General features: G+C 43.8%; 1 protein-coding gene across 3 annotated transcripts; it reads right to left on the bottom strand.

Moving 5' to 3' along the window:
* Nucleotides 1–347: 347 nt before the first annotated feature.
* On the bottom strand, nt 348–19,023 carry ubn2a (ubinuclein 2a). Of its 3 annotated transcripts, none has more exons than XM_035636953.2 (17): nt 18,455–19,022; nt 17,407–17,523; nt 16,704–16,805; nt 15,788–15,898; nt 14,513–14,616; nt 13,189–13,768; nt 11,653–11,723; nt 11,171–11,327; nt 10,518–10,624; nt 9,898–10,008; nt 9,095–9,238; nt 8,232–8,282; nt 8,071–8,113; nt 5,734–7,251; nt 5,434–5,638; nt 4,382–4,450; nt 348–3,068 (listed from the first exon to the last, which is right to left on the bottom strand). In XM_035636953.2, exons 1-17 carry the CDS (start codon nt 18,746–18,748, stop codon nt 3,022–3,024), a joined length of 3,831 nt encoding a protein of 1,276 aa, XP_035492846.2. In that variant the 5' UTR covers nt 18,749–19,022; the 3' UTR covers nt 348–3,021. The 3 variants fall into 3 exon arrangements, with proteins under 3 accessions (XP_035492846.2, XP_035492847.2, XP_035492848.2); XM_035636954.2 differs by having other exon boundaries at nt 11,198–11,327; XM_035636955.2 differs by lacking the exon at nt 4,382–4,450 and having other exon boundaries at nt 18,455–19,023.
* Between the last annotated feature and the right edge of the window lie 781 nt (nt 19,024–19,804).

Raw genomic sequence — 19,804 nt, 5'->3', positions numbered from 1 at the left:
CCACAGGCTGCACCTGGTGGCTGTGAACAGGTCGAGTGCAGTTTTTATCTGGACAGAAAATTGAGGGGGGGGGCCAATATGGCCTTACCTGAATATCAATGATGATGATGATACCGATGAGCTCTGGGGTCACGGACTGCTGCTGCTCCGTGAACATCACCTTTTCGTGAGCCTTCTCTTCAGCAAATGAAACAAACAAATAAAACCTAAACGCCAGCATGGGAGAAGAAAAAGACACCAGAGGAAACTGACACAGGTGTGTTCATTTCACGTGGCCCCTCCCCCTCATCCGGTCCAGCCAATGAATGAATAGCAGGTGATGTGAAGAAACTAGTCGAGAACAGTCATCATGAAAACCATCTGCTTTGTTTAATTTCATAACTGACACACAAAAATAATCTACAAAAGACCAAATTATGGTAACCAGTTAACCACAAATGTCATTTTTAACCCCGCCCCCCCCCCCCAAAGAAAACACAATTTATAAGATGTCACCCGCTGCTCCGGTCACATGACTTCACACAATGACACTCACGGGTTTTATAGTTGTGAGGGAAATGTCAGATAAATTACACACACACACTCTCACTCACACACACACACACACACTGACCAGCAACACCCCATCTAAAAAAGGACAACAGGAGCAATCTTTGGCGTCGTTCTCGGTGTCGTGGGTCAGTCCAACATACGGGGGGGGGGGGGGGGGGGGTCACCGAGACTCAGGAAGAACAGTTTTGTTAACAGAGGTAATCAAGGAAGGAAGGAAGGTGTCTCTATCACGGTGTTCCGACCGACAGTGAGGGGAATTTTCACCTTTGGCCTTTTTTTTCCGCCGCACAAACCACGGATAAAGGCTTCGTTCATTCAAAAAACAGAGAACGCGACTGTATGTGTTACTTCTTGACGCGGACGCGTTTGCACATTATTCCAGTAATAGGCAAAAAATGTACCTTAAGCTACTCAACCGTCCGTTACCCCGCTCACAGGTATAACCACATTCAAACAAAAAGTGTGTAGGTTCGATTACAATTGCTGAATCGTAGGCATCAGAAATTTGCGAACATCTCCAACTTGGAAATATCGTGAGTTTCTGACGATGACGATATCTCCTACTTGGTGAAAATAACGTCATGTTGGAAAAACGTTGTCATGACGGCTACAATCCCGTATAAACTCTAAGACAGTCGATCGTTACACTTGGCAACAACTGCGACAGTAACAATAAAGATGCTAATTTGATACAAGGCTGGCAGTCGGGCTAACTGCATACATGACATTGAGTTTCAGTTAATACAAGTTTCTGACTTGTAAACAGCGTTCGGTACATCACAACCGGAAAACTGATTTCTTTTGTGAGCTCTGATACATCCAACTTGGTTGGCTCTTGACATTTAACCTCATCCAGAGACATTTAATGGATCTATACTGTCAAAGTGCAGTATTTTGACTCTCTAACAGACACTTCTGTAATGACACAGCATCGTGAGTTGTTCACTTGTCAAATCGACGACTCGGGTATCTTGGAATAATGTGTGAACATTTCCAAGTTGGCAAAGGCCATGTGTTGGTTTTTTTTTTTGCTACATTGTGTAAGACGGCATTGTCTTGTCAAAGTCGCATAAGACGACATTTTTCGCTGCCGCTGGAACATTTTCAACCCACGCGGACGCATGTTCACGTCAATTTGCAACCAGGCATTTAAATCGCATCGTTCCCACGACCTTGCGTGCAAACTTCTCAAATTCACTTCACCGTCGGTCTGAGCACGCTCTGAAATGAAGGAGTCTCAAGTGACGTACAAACATCGACAGACATTCACAACTTCAAAACACTGAAACGCACTGACAAGTCGAGTAAAGGTTGAAAGCCAAGCGACAACCTGCACTTTTGCATTGAGCGTTTTACAGTCCTGCATAGATCTTTTTCATACTTTTTAAATACAAACTAAGGCGTTGTGTTTTATTAAGTTGGTTTGAGTCTATAAGCAGAGAAGGTAAATGAAAAATCTTGATTTACAAATAAAGAAGTAGAAAAAATAAAACAATTCAAGTAGGCTACAATCTTGACGCTTCCCCCTCTCTCACAGGCGGCTCCTCTCTCCAGAAGAGGAGCCCAAAACTTTTTCAATTCAAGTCGTTTATCCAGAAAAGGTCCAGTGTGATTAAACAGCACCAAAAACACACTGAGCAAGAGAGGGGAATCAAATACACTCGCTCGTTATTGTGAGAAGGGGGATACACGTCCTTGTCCATTCATACTGAATAATCTGGAAAGAAATTAACAGTATATCCATTGTGTATTTTTATGAACATACACACATTCAAAACAACTTCACTGGTCAAGCTCTCCATCTCTTTTCAAGCGCAAACACAGACAAACACACACAAACACACTTTAACATGTTGTCCCTGTGTAAATTACAAATAATTTATCAATATTAATTTAAGCTACTACTTAACAGTCATTTGTGGGAGCAGAGGTGACCAACAAAATTTCTACGGACACGACAAGTCCCACATCTGAGACAAAAGACAGAAAAATAAAAATTCATCACTCACTCACTATTTTTCTTTTTTTCTTTTTGTACTGCAAGAACAAGAGTCCTGTTATTCCACATAAGCTTAAATACAAATTATATTACGTAGCGTACTACTACTCTCATCTGTACCACCACCTTCTTGCTCACACTCATTCCACAGTGATCAAGGTCGGTCATATGTAAACATGTTGACGAAAAAAATAATAAAAAAAGCTGAACAAAAGCAAGTGTTCTCGTCATTCACTCCATCTTGTTCTCATACCCGGTTCATTAGAAAATACAGTTAAATTATTTCATCATTGCCACTTGTAGAGAGGACAAACCGATTCTCCTTTAGGTCCGTTTTAAAAGAGGCAGTGGAGCCCCGCCCCCCTCATACCACTTCGTCGTGCCACTCAGAGTGAAGACTCCTATTGGCGGATGTGTCCGGGGAGCTGTGATGTCACCCCGATAGTGTCTGTCTTCTGAGCTGTTATTGGTCAGTGGGATTTCCTCTTCACGTCTCCTCCCTGGCTTTGGTTCGCATCTGGGTGGTGAGGATGCAAATGTTTTAATAACTCAGACATCAGTCAGAGATCCAACAGGAGCAGCAAATTAACCTGGACCTGATCCTCTGCTTATTGAGTTCACACGCTGCACCACACTCCAAAAAATATCATCACACACGTCATTTAAGGATGTTCTCCACAATTAACTTGGACCTTTTGAGTCTCTGCGGTCAATTGAGTCTCTTTTTGCATCTTAGTGGTTGTTTCTAGTGTCCTTGTGGTCATTTTGAGTGACACTCCCATCTTTACTTGTGTTGTGTCTCTGATATATTTACGTTTATTATGTGGTGATTTGTATTTGTGGTCCTTTTTGTTTGGTGGAGTGGCTTTTATGGGCATTTTGCATTGTTACTACAATTTCTAACGTCTCTTTGTGGTCGTGCAGGATAACATAGAGGAACAAGTGTGTTTACCTTGCACTGGACTGTGCTACAACTTGAGTTGCCTGTGGATCAACTTGGCCTTTGTTAGCTGGAGCAGGTGAAGGGTTTAATTGATATGTATGATATTTAATGCAAGAACTGATTTTGATCATTCTGTATAAACAGAGGGTAGGAACATTTAGGTTTGTTGCAGTGAGACAACATTCTGTGGCTTTAGTGTCAAACCAACTTCATTATAAAATTCAACATGAGGTTCGTCACATGTTGAGCGGGTGCAACAGGCTGAAGGAGAAGTTTTACAGGCTGCTGCTGCTGATCAGACAGGACGAGCTGTGGTTCAGATGTTCAGATGGTTCTTTGACCCGAGTGCTCTGAAAGATCCAGGAGAGACTGAGCTGTGAGCTTTGTGTCTCTGTTAACACCTACAGCCTCGACTGAATTCAGCTTCAGAAGCTGAATACAGGGACTGCGCAAAGAAGCTGAAACAGCGTGAATAATATTGTTCGGTAAAGAGAATGAAATGAAGGCTTTTTGATTCATGGGGGACAGGATTTCAAATATAAACTTCCCTCAGACATTAGCTAGCATGAGCAGATGCAGATTTCATTTTCATAATTCAGCCAAAATGATACGCTGCTGTCTCACTTGTTAATCAGGGGTTGCTCTCAAATGAAAGAACCATCTGTGCGACCCAGGATACGACTGAATCCTTAAGACTGAAAACAGAACTTCAGCAGCTTTAAAACACGAGGACGAGTCAGAGGCATGCCCACACCAAATATACTGAAGCAAGCAGAAAGATACAAAACAACCAACACAGCAGCTGAGCAGGGGACAACAGGACGACTTGACACAGACTGATGGAGGGCAAGAGGAGGAGGAGGAGGAAGAGGAGTAGTGTAGATTACCTGAGAAAGCAAGCTGCAAGTGAGGAGGTAAGGCAGCCTGCGACCCTGACTGGAGACTCTTATACAGCTCTGAGGAGAGATGGAGGGAAGGATGGACAGATGAGAGGGAAGAAGGCGGCAACAACAACAACAACAATAATGGGGAATATGGCAAAGGAGGAGGGAAAAATTTTATAATGGACGACCAGCAACAAAGAGAGGAGCGGATCAAAGTGAAGTGACGCACAAGGACAAAAGGTTGAGATGACAGGAGACGGACACAAAGATGGAGAGAACAAAGGTTGGAGACAGTGGATTATAAAAAAAAATATAATAATGAAGAGAAAGGGTCAGAGTGAGTGATGTGGAGCACAGCAGACAGTGGAGGTGCTACTGATAACACAAGGTGCACACACACATACAGAAGCTTGAACTGATTTAACAAGAAATTATGAAAATGTTAATGTTTCGTATTAATCACTTTTAGTCTCCTCAGTCACTGAGTTTAAACTGCCGTGCTTCATATACACTGTAGAGCCCGACTGATTGATCTGATGGCAGATATGGTGTTTTATTTATATTCATAATCATTTACATTTATAGTTAAACTGTTAAATATGAAGCCTCAATTTACATTTCTTCATTATAAGGGTTTTGATGACGACATCTTAGGAATCATTGCCAAATTTATTTTTAAAATATATCTATCGCTGATGTCAGAATTTTTTTCAAATCCACATTATGAATATTCGCCTCTGACCTAAAAAATACATATCAGTCGGGCTTAATGGTTTGAGGAAATCTCCTAGCTGCTGCAGTTGTGATATAAACTGCACATTTTAACAAATTAAGTATTGGAAGAAAAAAAGTTTGAAACAGTCAAACTTATTGCTAAAAAGAAAACTTGCTCCGCTGCAGCTGATAGATAGGGTATATTCAACCAACATTGAAGTGAGGTTAATTAATATTAACTAGAAATTATTCCAAATTACATTATAGCCATAAAAACAATTATTGAAAGGCAATAAATTTAACGTAAATGACAAACACACACAATCTGTGTGCCCACTCACCAATTAGGTCGCTCTGTGCTAGTGGGTATCCTGAGTTGGAGCTGGGGGCTGAGCCCATGCCAGCGACCCCTGTGGCTCCGGGAGGGCTGAAGTTGAGCAAAGAGGGAAACTGGAAGGGCAGCGAGACGGGCACCAGGCCTCCTAACATGCCAAAGCCCAGGGGCAGAGTGGAGGGGCTGCCCAGGAGGGCGGAGCCTGCTGTTACCTGCAGAAACAACATGCAGGTTTTTCTCTCAATTCATTCAGAACCATGAGTCTTGTGCTTCGGTACCTATTCTTCTGAGTGGTGCGATCACTAACCTGTGAGAGGCGTGATGTTGTTGAGGAGGAGGCCAACGTTCCTGAAGCCGCCCAACCGTTTCCTGCCTTTGAGCCCGGGTTGGCCCCGCCCATCACCCTCTGCCTCTGCCCGTTATTGGCTGAGACTGAAGGTGAAGAAGACGGGGTAGTTTTGACTGAGTGACTGCGGACAACTGACACCAGCCCCTTGTGGTTGGAGTTGATGATGCTACTGTTGATCGTGGTGGACTGATGTTTCTGGCCTCCGGCGAAGCTGCAAATGCCCTGCGTCTGCTTCAACTGCCCGCTGCTCGAGACACTGAAGGGGGGCCTGAAGGTTTTGGGGGAGTACTGGTGTTGTTGCTGTTGACTGGGGATCATCTGATGGGAGAGAGGGTGTGAAGGCGAGGATGAGGGGGAGGGGGAGGAGGAGGAGGAGGGGGGTGGAGTGGGTGCAGGAGGCCGAGGGGTGAGCTTAATGATGGGAGAGGAGTTGCTGCTGTGCGAGGACTTGGTGAGGGTGGCCTGCATGGGCGTGATGAAGTTGGACTGGTGGTGGTGGTGGTGGTGTGTGTGGGCTTTACTCTGAGAGGAGTGTGAGGTGTGGGAGGTGTGGGACGGAGAGGAAGTGACTAGGGAGGGAGGGCAGAAGGTCTGCAGACTGGGGTGGGAGGTAGAGTTGGAGCGGGACTGGGATGATGGGGAGGAACACGGCGTGATGCTGCTGCTCACGGCGCTTCCGTTGCTGCTGATGCCACTGGCTTTGGCACTGCTCTTGGCCAGTCCTGGAAGAGCTCCCATATTTCCTAGTATCCCCAGGGGGCTAACAAAGCCCTTCTGATGGGGGGGCAGCAGAGGGGAAGCTGTGGGGGGAGGCCGTTGCTTCGGCGGCGACGGGGAGGGGTGTGGGTGCATTTTGCCACTCCCGCCAATCATCAAGCTTGGCCTGTGATTGGGTGTTGCCATGGTAATATGTCTCTGATTCTGGGTTTGGCCCACAATGGTGGATACTTTGATCGGGCCGTAGGGGCCGTTTGCAGTCCTGGAGGCCACTGACAGGCCTGAGGCCTGCACACGAGCCATGGAGGAGACAGCCGCAGACGAGGAAGAGGAGGTAGGTAGTATTGTTATCGTTGTTGGCAAATTCCCAGCAGACAAAACTGCCAGCGGAGTGGTCTCCACCTTGGACAGGGAATGATGTTGCGTTGTGGATGTGATTGAGGAAGAGAGCTGAGACGCTGCAGGGTAGTGAGGGGTGACAGGAGGGGGAGAGGAGGTGGGCATTTGCAGGGGTGGGGGTGACAAAGGGCTGTCAGAAGGCCCAAGGCCCCTTGACGCATTGCTGAGGAGGGCCAGAGCATGGGAGATGGAGTCCAGAGAGGGAGCCGTCAGGTCCTCATCCAGAGAGTCCGACAGACAGATGGGCTCCGAGGGCGAGGAGGAGAGGGGCTGGCGGTTGGAGGTCACAGCGGATGTGGAAGTGGGCAGAGATGGAGTGGAGGTCATGGTGAGATGTGGTTTGTGGATCCACAGAGGCTCCTGAAGAAACAAGAGATGTTTGATGAGCGTCAGTTACAGTAAACTTACCAGTTGATTCTCAGTTACATAGAAAATTAGGCTTTTATTTTTAATTTAACCTGCTCATCGCTGAACAAAACTCAAAACAACAGGTTACCTTGACGTTTTCCTTCTGAACACTGATACCATCAGTACCACAAGAGTCATATCAGATGTCTTAATCTTCCTCCAGAAGATTCACACTAACAGTCTTGCAGCCTTTATTTTTTAAATTTTTTTTTACAGATGAGCTTTTATGTGTTTAAAACAACATCGCAAAGTGTTGCATTTTGTTGCCGGCAGCAAATATCAATATCAATTAGGAGAACAGCAAAGAATAAATGGTTGGACTAATTTGAAGTATGAGGACATTTATTTATATCAAGAGAAACTCTGAGCAGCAAAATGGTGAGTATAACATGACTCTGCTGTACTGCTGATGAAAGGAGCACAAATCAAAAACGTACCACGAGAGCTGTTGTCGTAGGCTCCAGGTCATTTCCATCTCCCTCAGTGTGTTTTGACTCAGATTTTATTTGTTTGTGCTTCTCAGACTCTTATTTGACTACTGGCTTTCACTTTGGAGTTACTAAGAAAGCAACAGCCCTCCAGCATGGCAACAATAATATAGGTCTCTTTGAGTTATCAATTACTGGAGATCAATTTCAGTTTTATCAATGATATAATATCAAATGAATGCTAGAAATTCTGTCTCCACAATTGAGCAAATATGCTAAATGTTAAATAAATAAAAAATATTTTTTAGGTAATATACAGGACATAGTCTGAGTTGTCACTCACCTTGGCTTTGGCCTTGGGCCCAGGCACCATTCTCCTCTTGACTCTGTAAGAAAGAAACATACCAGGAAAAGCTCAGATTTTTCTTTTTACATTTTGTATTCAGTCTCCGAGAAAAACCCTGAGCGGTCAGTCTTACTGAGGACACACAAGTAAATACTTACAGGTTTCCAGTGAGATGACTGTGAATGGCCAGACTCTCCTTAAATAAAATCCTGAGCAAAGGAAGCACAAAGGGATGAGAAACAAGAGTTACGTTGACCCACACAACAGACCACAGTGTTGTCTTTTCTGACATCACACTGAGGAGCAGGATTTAGAAGAAATGTACTCTGACATCTCAACGTCCAACTTTGGCTCATTTCATTTTTCCAAGTAGAGCAGGGGAATCCAATTTGCTAACAACCGGATACATGTTTCCAGGCCACAGTGAAGTGAGGAGTGTGTTGGATTGACGAGGAAGTAGTTTTGCTTTATGTGTGATATTTACCAGCTTTTAAACTACTAACATTAACTGAGATCAATACTTTTTGTTGTCAGCATTTTACTTTATCCAATGATAAAACATAACATAGCACTGCTCATGTATGTTCTGTTGCCTTGTACTGCTCTGCCTGGCTGCATTTGCTTCTTCCTGTTTGTATGATAGTATGATTTCTGTCTCGTGCACACTAATTTTGTTGCTTTTGTTGTCATTTCACAGTCTTACTGACTGATTTAGGTCAGTGGTGAATCACAACAAGGTTTTCTGCTTAAACACCACATCACTGTTTCCTCTGTTAAAGAGCCAGCTATTATCAACATGAGTTTAGCTGGAACTGTTTTCTTCCTTTAAGTTTGAAGTTATATAACACTTGATGACTATGTGTCTTTGTAATGTACCACTATTGTACATCAAGTGTAAGATGCTTGAAAAAAAAATAATCTTTCACTGATAAGAAACAAGTAGGAGCAGTAGAGCCAGTAAATGTGTTCATACACACACTCACACACTTACACACTCACACGTGCACACACACACACAAACCTGGTCTGCATCCAACCCTTGGGCCATAGTGGTTTGACCTCATTCTCTAAGAAGGCCTTGAGGTAGTCCTCCACAGACAGAGAGCACTGGTTTTCCATGTCATAGCAGCTCAGCTTTACTCGCACCAAGCTGCACAGCAGGTTCCTGCACAAACACAAACGTCCAATTAAACACAAATCATTCAATATTAACATCTAAATAAGGCTGCAGGTGCAATGGACATAAGGACAGAGGGAGTCTGAAGTTACAATGAATGTATTGTACCTTCAACAGTAACTGTTGAGAATATGAACAATGACTTAAAATCAGCTGCGAGTGATTGTAACCGCTTTCGTCATTTCATCAGGACACTTCATTCTGTATTTGGTATTTCCACTTTCATGTTGGGATAAAATTCAGGACTTTCCTTTTGTGACATTAAAGATCTTGTTTGATGAATTTCAGAGACTAAAAATTGCACAAGAAATAAACTGTAGTGAAGCAATGCTGGTGAAATCTTAAAAAATAATTCTAGCCGTCACAGGTTTTCCTCATGATGTGTTCATCCTGAGACGCCACCAGTTGATGTACATTGACAGCTTTACACCATTTCTCCCCTCATTCATTTCCCAAAAACTGTGAGGAAGCTTAGAGGTCTGTGTAATCTCTGTTAACTAAGTTTAAACTCCACCAGTGGAGAGCAACGGGAAATACAAAAGTGTCTCGGTTCAAAGAAACACTTCATAATACAGCATAGGTTTTAGAGCAGCACAAAACACCATGCAGCTAAACCAGCGACACCACCAAGTTAGATAGATCATCACCTGAGCTTGTCATCCCAGACAAACTTCTTCCGCGGGCCCATCACCCTTTTCCCAGGTTTCTCTTCATCCTCCTCCTCGGAGCCGTTCTTATCTCCCTCCTCTGACTGCTGCCTACAAGACACACACACACACACACACACACACACACACACACACACACACACACACACACACACACACACACACACACACACACACACACACACACACACACACACACACACACACACACACACACACACACACACACACACAGTCAGTAATATAGAAACACATGCATGCATACATTCACAAACCAATAGCCTGACCTTTATTGAAAAAACGTAATTACTACATTCTTGTGTGTGTGTCGTCTGGGTGTCTAATTAAAGCAAACAAACCGACAGTCGATGAAAAAAGGAGCTACCAAATTAAAATTCCACAAAAAAGTAAGCTGTGTAGGAATTCTTTAAACAACAAATAAAAAATAAAAAAAAATATCTTAAATTTAGTTTTCCCCCAACTGGTAAAAAGGAAGGAAGCAGGAGTGGGCGATGAAAATTAAGGCAAAGATTTTAGTGCAATTTGATTTAAGATTCGTACTCACGTGCTTTCTGAAATAAAAAAAGAAAGTTACTCACTTTGCGACCTTGGCCATGCAGTCCATGTTGTATCTTGCTATCTGCTCGGGCATCACGCTGCACACCGCCAGCTTCAGCTGCAACAGGGGCGCCCGTAGTCGGTCATCCTGATGGAGGCAGCGAGGGAGAGGGAAGAATGTGAAGTCAGAGCGAAGAGGATGGGAAAAGGAAAAAGGTCGAACAACAGTGGGGGGGGGGGGAGTATATTGATTTATTTGTCAACAATGCTTCTGACAAAAGACAAAAAGACATTTGGAAGCTTGTTTTCAGTGGCAGTCTTGTTGCAATGCTCCGCCTACACCCTGCACGTTAACAAGTGAGGCAGCGAAGGTGTCTGGAGATTAAAAGCGGCAATGAAAAAGGCAAAAAAGAGACTAGAGGATCAGATTTTGGGGTTAGAGAGCAGGAGCTGAAGGAAGCAACTCAAACTCTAAGAAATATGAAATGTAAATCAGATGACAGAGAGATTGAGGGAAACATTTTACTCCCTCTGTGATGGCTAAAAATGCAAAGCTTTTCTTCTAATCATCTAAACAATTGTCATTGTACATATATAAATCTATTTGGAGGCCGCACTTATCATATCTTCTTTGTGGACACATACAGAGGACAGTACACATTCTAAATCAATGAAACATGCAAGAATTTCTCACCTCCTCCACAGGCCGAGCCTCACTCACCTGGATGTTGAGGCTGAGCTTCTTCAGGCGTTTGAGGAGGGCCTCTTTGTTGCACGGCACAAACGCCTCCATGTGCGAGTAGATGCCTGAGCGCGCCTCAGGAGGCTGCTCCTGGACTTGCAGCTCAATACTGAGAGGAAGAAGAGGGTTGGGGAAAGAGTCAGCATTTTGGGATACACAGGCCTTAGACAAATTAAAAGGAGAGGATGTGAAGAATAAAAGAGAAACAGAAGACAGTGATGGAGGAGTGAGAGGAGGATGAACAAAAATAAAGTTGGAAAAAGACGGGAGAGGAATGGAAACGAGGAACGTGTCATCGACACAGTCAGTGAGAGAAACACTTAAGAGACGGCAGGAGAGGTGATGAAGGAAATCTGCAGAAAACAAGTGAGAATGACTGAGAAGGGAGGTGGAGGAGGTTGAGCCGACGGTGATTTAAAAGCTGTCCTACTCACTCCAGGAGAATGTTATTCATGTCCAGGGTGAAAAATTTCTTCCTGCCCTCCTGATCAAACTGCCGCGAGGCCTGAGGGAGAAAAGGTTTGAGTCAGCATTCAGCACTGTTCCATACAGCACATATAAATATACATATATCTGTGAGGCTGAGCCTCTGAGGACTCTTCTGGCAGACACAGATACTTATTCTCTACCAGCCTGACACTGGCCTTACTTACCTCACTCTAATTCTAACTCTACACCTTTTGGACGCTTCGACACCCAACCTATCCGGCTCAGTTAAAATAACCTGCGGTGCGTTTGTCCATTCTGGGCTCAAACTCAAACTTACTCTATTGTTAAACCCGCCTGCGTATCACAGGAACTGTCAACGGTCTCCTGATTTGTATAAGCGTTTGTGTTTATGAAAAAGTCGTTGTAACACACAACCATCAGAAATGTGTGTGTAGGGAGGTTTCCTGATTAGTCTGAAAAGAGTAAAGGAATTGCAGCAACATTGTGCTTTTGTCCTGCTCTGCGTTTCAACTAGAGCTGCAACAGTTAATCAATTCATCGATTAGAAATCGGTTACTTAATTAATCGCCGACGATTTTGATAATCGATTAATCGGTTCAAGTAGTTTTTATGGAAAAAAAGTCAAAATTCTCTGATTTCAGCTTCTTAAATGTGTATAATTTTTGGTTTCTTTGCTCCTATGACAGTCAACTTAATATCTTTGGTGTGTGGACAAAACAAAACACGATGTTGGGATTTGGCAAACAAAATCATAATTTTTCACCATATTATGACATTTTATGGACTACTAACAACTAATCGATTCATCGAGAAAATAAGAATAATCAACAGATTAATCGATTATGAAAATAATCATTAGTTGCAGCCCTAGTTTCAACAGTTCATCAATAAAAAGTGAGTGGAGGTTAGCGGCCACACAGTAACTATCTCTGTGTGATATTAGGGTACAAATAACTTTCTGATAACATATTACGTAAGATAAATCAGTCCAGATCTCAAAGGCAACATTTTGAGCAAATGAACCAAACTACACGTCAAGTGAAGTGATTCTCTCTAAGAGATGTAGAAAATGTTGGCTCTCCCAGGCTTCCTCCATGTTGCCTTTGGAAGCAACAGAAAACTCTGCAGTGTTCTTTATTTATTTCTCTTCCTCCCTCTTGTTTTCTTCACCTGTGTATCCTTCACTTGAATCCTCCTTTTTAATTCCCTCTATCGCTCCTTACATTTTTCACCAATATCTAGAAAAAGATTTCTCCGCTACAGTTCAACTCTGAAATATAAGAGCGACAAGAAAATGAGAACTTCTGCAGAAAGTAGTGATGCCAACCCTGTTAGTTATATAAAACCCCTCAGGATTCAGCTTGGAGCCAATAATTCATAGGAGAATATTCTCATTGGATTGAACAATAACAATAACATTGTGTGCCACTTCCTCCACTGACTGCCGTTTGTGTTCAATCTCAGTAAAGAGGCTTCACTGGTAATTGCAGGAGCCCACATACAGGCTACAGTTAACTCACCACCCGCAGGTCCTCGATGCGTTTGATAAGAGGGGCGGGCAGTCCATTAGGCAGCGGAGGCGGAGAAAAAAGTCCACTGGAAGGGCCTGGGCCTCGCCCTTGCCCCCCTCCTCCTCCTCCTGCTGCTGCTGCTGCTGCTGCTGCTGCTTTAGAGCTCGGAAGGCCAACTCCCAGAATGCCGTTCTCTCTGGCCGCCACCATGGCGTGCTGCGGGTCAGCGTCTGACAAGCTGAAGTCCAAGTCCCCCAGGAGATCCTGCAGCTCCTTCTCGTTGGCCGAGCCCAGCAGTGACATCACAGCGGGGTCAGAGGTGAGGTCTGCCAGTGAGAGGTCGTTGGTGGCTGCGTTGCCCTGCGTGTGGGCGGAGTTTGAGGCTAACAGGTGGTTTGTAGAGTTGGCAGAATGCGGCTTGTTAGCAACACCCGCTGCCAGTGCCATGTGAGCCATGTTGGGGTTTCTTTTCCTCATGTCTTCCTTCTCCCGTGTGAAGCGGCGGAGCATGGCTGCCAGATACAGCGAGTCCTTCATCAGCTTCTTCCTCTTCTTCTTCTCCGGCCGATGGAGGGTGTGAGCGCTCACTCTGATGGAGTAAGACACAGCAATGTCTTGTTTTTAGATTAATGTTTCATACATGTTTTAACTTCAGATTGCAATGATATATAAAACATCATCCGAGTTTCATAACAGCACAATGACAATAGCTGCTGCTATTTTTTGAAGTTGTTTTCATAATGGTGGCATGTTGGAGTATTCGGCCTATTTGAGCGTGGATAATGGAACGCTTTCTCAAAGGTCGCTCCGGCTCGTCACGGCAGAGAAGAGCAAGTCGCCAGTCAGCATCGCTGCCACGTGATAGATGTATGAGTGGGTTTGCACAAAAGCGGAGGAGTATAATGTCACACAAGGGTGGTGGATTATTAGTAGAGTTGAGAGTGGACAAATGCATCATCACATATTCACAGTGGCCCACAAATCCATGTGTGTCCAAAGGGTCAAAACTACAAGCACAGGAGGAAAAACTCTGTCATTTATATATAACAGCATCTGTGCTTTTTTTGACATTTTTAAAGTGACTGTTGTCAGTAGCTTTGGTTGATGGAAATGAATCATTTGATTAAGTGGGATGCATGGAAAGAGATGGCCTCATGACAAGAATGTACTGACAGGGCAGGAGTTTTAGCTTGCTCAGCTACTAATGAGCCAATGCTTCCACTTTTAAATTGATACAAACCCAAAAATCCCTTGCATGCAAGAGCATAGCTTCAAAATGGCAGGAGACAACCACAAAAGAGAAAGCCAGTACAAATACTGCCACGGTTCTCACCCTTGTTTAGGTACTCGGTTCTTTTTCGGGTTCTTCTCCTCCAGGTTGTTCACTTCTTTCTTCTTCCTCTTCTTGATCACCTGCTCCTTGTCGTCATTTGGTTTCTGAAAAACGAGCACATACACTCCTTCAGTCTAATAAACAGATGACGACAGTGCACAACGGCAAACGATCAATCCGCATAGTGCTCTGTGTGTGTGTGTGTGTGTGTGTGTGTGAGTGAGAAAGCGGACAGCAGTGGATCCTTCAGAGATTCCTCTTGATGTGGTGAAAGATAACGTCTACCTCACATCTCACTTAAGCCAATGGAAATCCAGCCCTTGTTGGGAGGACATGATGTCTCAGCAGGACAGTTGACATCCAAAGCTTGGTTTGGCACTGAACCTTACACTTAATATTTATAACGCCTGTGACACATTAGAATTTCCTGCACTTGGCACATGCATATGAGGATTTCTTAAATGGGAGGTAGTAAATATATATATATTTTTTTTTAGATAGATTAAGATTATTATTATACTTGGACACTGGTGTTTTGAGCAAAATGCTACTGTCAGCATGCTAACATGCTCTCAAGGACAATGCTAACTTGTCAAGCACGAAGCATGAATCATCCTCTGGAAACCATGAATGTCTGTGCACTCCGTAGTTGTTGAGATATTTCAGTCTGGACCAACACGGGGGCTAACATGCCTAAAACTTTATGAATTGTGGAAAACAACATATATACTTATAATTGAAATAAGTTACTTTTTGTATCAAGATAGGCAACTGGTGACTAAAAACTAACCCTAAACATGGAGGTGTTGGCGTAACAGTAACTTTACCATAATTTAATTTTTTTATGTTTGCTTGGAGTGAATGGTGAGTTTAGGTTAAATGATCAAAAGTCAGTTGCCAGATTATGTTCACTTTCTGAAACTATTGCAGTCTAATAAAACAGTCCTGCAAGAATTCTTGTCTTGAAGGTTATAATGTTTTTGATTCAACTGTAAGGTTTAGTGTGGAGGCTGCAGCTCGTGGTGCGGATGAATTGTATTGCGTTTCACTGAATGGTGTATGTGTTTTTGTCCAACCTATTTATAACAGTGAGAGGTTGGCAAAAAAACAAACAAAACAGAAACACCTCTCTGACTGATGCAGTAGAATAAGACAAATTCTGGGACCATGGGTTCTTGTTTTTTGTAGCAAAAAGTGATTTATGAACCCTTTCTCACAAACGTCAAATTACATAAACAAGATTAAAACAACATTCATAGATCAAAGTAGTCTCACCTTGTCTTGCTCTCCCTCTGAGTCAGAGGCCGCTCTGAACTGAAGTGTGCCAGTGTTGATGTAAAATCCCCCCAGCTTTGTGGTCAGAGAGGCCGGCACCAGCTCATCATACTGAGAAAAAGAACAACAGAAGACAGTTTGTGGTATAAGATCACTGGAAACTGGGAGATAATAAATCCTCTTAGACGGAAAAAAATGCGGATATCGTCTCCACATTTCAAAACATGTTGAGCAACTGATAATATTTTTTGTTAACATTGCACAAAGCAGCCCGGGCTCTTCTGTTGGTCAGGGGAAAATGATGATGCGCCAAAATAAATAAAATCAATGAAAAGAATCACAGTCCCGCAGGCCACAGATGAAAACATTCTCCATCATGGAGCATATCAAAACAAAAAATGGATCAAACCGTCGCTGCCGATATGATACTGCAGAGACAGCAGCTATCAAAACAAAACGACAAATATTGTATAATGGCAGAGAATAAATGGAAAGAGCATAATTTTAGCTATTCCAGTCAAACAGAGAGATATCCTCTGAATACAGAGCGACAGACACTGTGAAACAAAAACAATGACATATCCCTGTGTGGACATAGGGACCACGTACTTATTCATGAGTCATGAGGACGATTTTAGAACTGTAGTCTCAGATTGGTAACAAGGGACATGTGTCTATCTTTAGAAGAACCTTTGAATGTACTGCATTGAAGCCAGGAAATACATATTTAACCAGAGTAGAGTAATCTCTACCTTAACGGCAGACAAAAACTGATCAGAAATGTGCCGACAGCAAAAAGATCAGCAGGTAATGAGACCAAAGACAGATATTCATTCATATCTGACCAAAAAAAAGTTACATCCTGGAAAATAAAATAGACAGAAAAGTGAAAAATCATAAAGCGAAGGATAATTACAGCCTCTGAGTTGTCGATGAAGGGGTCTGTCTCGTCGTAGCCAAAGCCGATATCGATTAAATCTTGCATTCTGTCCTTTCTCTTCTTCTTCCCTGAATTACCCTGAAACATAATTCAAAACCCCCCCACAGATAATAAGTTTTGATTCACATGAAAAATTACTACTATATTTTTTCCACTTTTCTACTACCAAGGATTGACAAGGTGTCTGTTGGATTTGGTCATCTTAAAAACATGCACGCACGCACACACAACTAGAACTGATTAGCCCGACTGATAAATTGGCCAGGACAATAGGTTTGTAAATATTGGTGAGAGATATTGTTATGTTTATGGTATGCATTGATGCAAAAACAACTTATTGTTACCAGATATGTAAAATGTTCAAAAACCACTAGCCAATGACTATAACAAGTTACTAAAAGTGTCAGCCACTATTAGTCTAATACTGAAGAACTGAAAGTATAACAGCGTCATCATGACATTGTTTGTCTCCCAGAGAGCACTGACAAGTTAATTTTACAAGTGTAAAATGTCCCAATCGTGTTTTTTCTTTTAAGTTATTGTGTTAATTGGCCAATATATACTGTAATAAATAGATTTTTTTTTATTTAGATTTTGAAATTGGTATATCCAGTATCAGGCAGTGTACAATTTTAACATAAAACTTGCAAACAGGAGCAATAAAATTTAAATAACTCACATATTTATTTTCAAACTTTTTTGCCAAGGCCTCAACGTGGAGCCGCTCTTTCTCGTCATCGTCGAAGGGGTCGTTGGGATTGTGGGCTGAGGTCACACTCGGGGGTTTATTCTTTGCCTGGAAAAAATGAAGAAATTGATTTGTGTACAGGAACGAGCAGATATAGAGTTAAACAGTTTTATAAGTCACTACCAGCTCATCACGGACCCAGTTTTCAAAATCTGCAAGAAAAACAAACGCCCAGTAAATAAACCTTTATACATAGTTATTATTACTATTATCATTATTATTAATAATATTGTTATTATCATTGTTGTTGTTGTTTTTGCCATTGAACCTTGAATAACTAAATCCAAAATCCTCAAAACGTACCAAACACGGTGCTGGCACGAGCATGTTTTCATTTCAAATGAGAAATATTGAATTATTGTGATGTTTGCAAACTTTTTTTTTTCTCTTTCCCAAAACCTTTTCCTTCCCTCCCACTTGTGTGTGAAACCACACGAGAGCCCGAAGTGCGCAGGACCCAACATGAGGCGAGCTTCGGCCTGAACCCTCGGCGCTGACATTCGCTACATCCTGGTACTTCCGTCGGCGCCTCTCATCTCGCTATCACCCGCAGCCAGAGGGCCGGACCGCGTGTGGCATTCCCGAGTGCCGAAATGGCTGGTGTGACCGGGCTGTTGCTGGGCAAGTCCCGGTGAACAGGACACAGGTAGCGGCTCGAGATAAGCCTGATCTCGACACGTGCAACGGAAAAAAAAACAGAGGAGGTCGCTCGGTAAAAGGGCTGCGATCTGTCAGAGAGACGCTGAAGTTGGGGCGCTCACACGGGGTCGACCGGCTGGATGAGTGGCCGGGGAAGGAAACCCAACTGTCGCTTGTCTTTTGTGTCGAGTCGCACTAATGGTCAGTTTCGACCACGGAAGGACGACGTCCCCCCCCCTCCTTCACTTAGCTATGACAAGTCCACACAATCACTTCAAAGAGCAATAAAATGAACTCGGGCTCCGGGGTCCGCCGGCCTGGTGCTCTCGGTGTCTCCTACCTGCAGGTTCTGGACGAGTTCGCCGTAATTGAACTCGGCGGAGGAGCGGTCGTCGGGCTCGGCCAGAGGCAGGTTGAGCCGCATCGTCGCCCTGTTCTCGGCTGCCGCCGTGTCCCCGTCGCCGGTTTTGCCGTTGCCGGCGGCGCCTCCTGCCCCGGTCGCTGCCTCGACCTCCGCGGCTCCACCGACGCTGAAGTCGGCCTCATCCTCCAGCCGGCGCTTCCTGGACTCCGCGGCCGCTCCAGCTGCGAAGGCCGAGAGGGTGACAAACTGCACTTTTCTCGGTTCGGCCATTTGGATGAGCTGCCTGCCTGAACCTCGCTCCGGACAGACAGCGAGGAGAAGCGCTACTTCGCGAAACTACTCCAAATTGGTGGATCGACGAAGGTTCCGCGGAGCTCCGACGGCTGCTCGGTGCCTAGACGGAAGTCAGGGCCTCCTCCGCACCATACGACTTGAAATCCAGGCGATGCGACGGTCGGGGAAAAGTTGTTTCTACGGCAGCTTCGTGCATCCTCAATCTGCTATGGGACCGAGACATTCACAGGAGCCATCTTGGGTTTCGGGAGTAAATAAAATATCAGAGGAGAGGGGTCGCTGCGCATGCGCATACTCAGGGAACGGAACCGTCGTGACACGAGGTGGGTGTCATCCCGACCAATCAGCGTGTGCCCCGATCTTACACCCGCCTCTGTCACAACAGGCGATAATAACAACACTATTAGTACTATAATGACCTCTAAGTGTCCACGCACACACACACAGACACACAGAGACGAAGATCAATTTAGTCTACAGCTTTCATTTGGTGCCTTTCTTCTTTATGTCCTTTTGAGAAAATGCTGAAGTGTGCATTTTTTTCCTACAATGGCACCAGCTCACACATGAAACCCTAAACGGAAGCCAGGTGACAGTCCCAAGCCTAACACAGCTGACGGACTCACACTGACCTCCATCTGCTGATATATGTATCAGGATCCCCCAGCAGATATAATAAAACAATTCTCTACTTTGAATTATAATTTGGTTAGAATGAAGTGGGGCTCTCCACCCTCCCTCTCTGAAAACCCCAGAATCTATGACTATGCAAATATTTTTTTTATTCTTTCAAAGTGTTATCACTGGATAAAAGCTCTCTCCCACTGCACATGACCTGATTTCCATATCACACTTGTGTAAGTTGCATACTGGACCAGGGCCTCTGGATTTTCTTTTGGTTCTTCAAAACTAGTTCATAATTTATCTAGTACTGTCGTCAGAACAACAAGACAGGTTTCAGGAGGTTTTAATGCAAATCCCACACATTACTTTCTCAGATCAAAGAGGTTGGCTTTCTTAGAAATATTTTAA

This window comes from Scophthalmus maximus, chromosome 8 (genome assembly GCF_022379125.1).
Source record: "Scophthalmus maximus strain ysfricsl-2021 chromosome 8, ASM2237912v1, whole genome shotgun sequence".
NCBI lineage: Eukaryota > Metazoa > Chordata > Actinopteri > Pleuronectiformes > Scophthalmidae > Scophthalmus > Scophthalmus maximus.
This window is presented reverse-complemented; position numbering and strand designations above follow the sequence as displayed.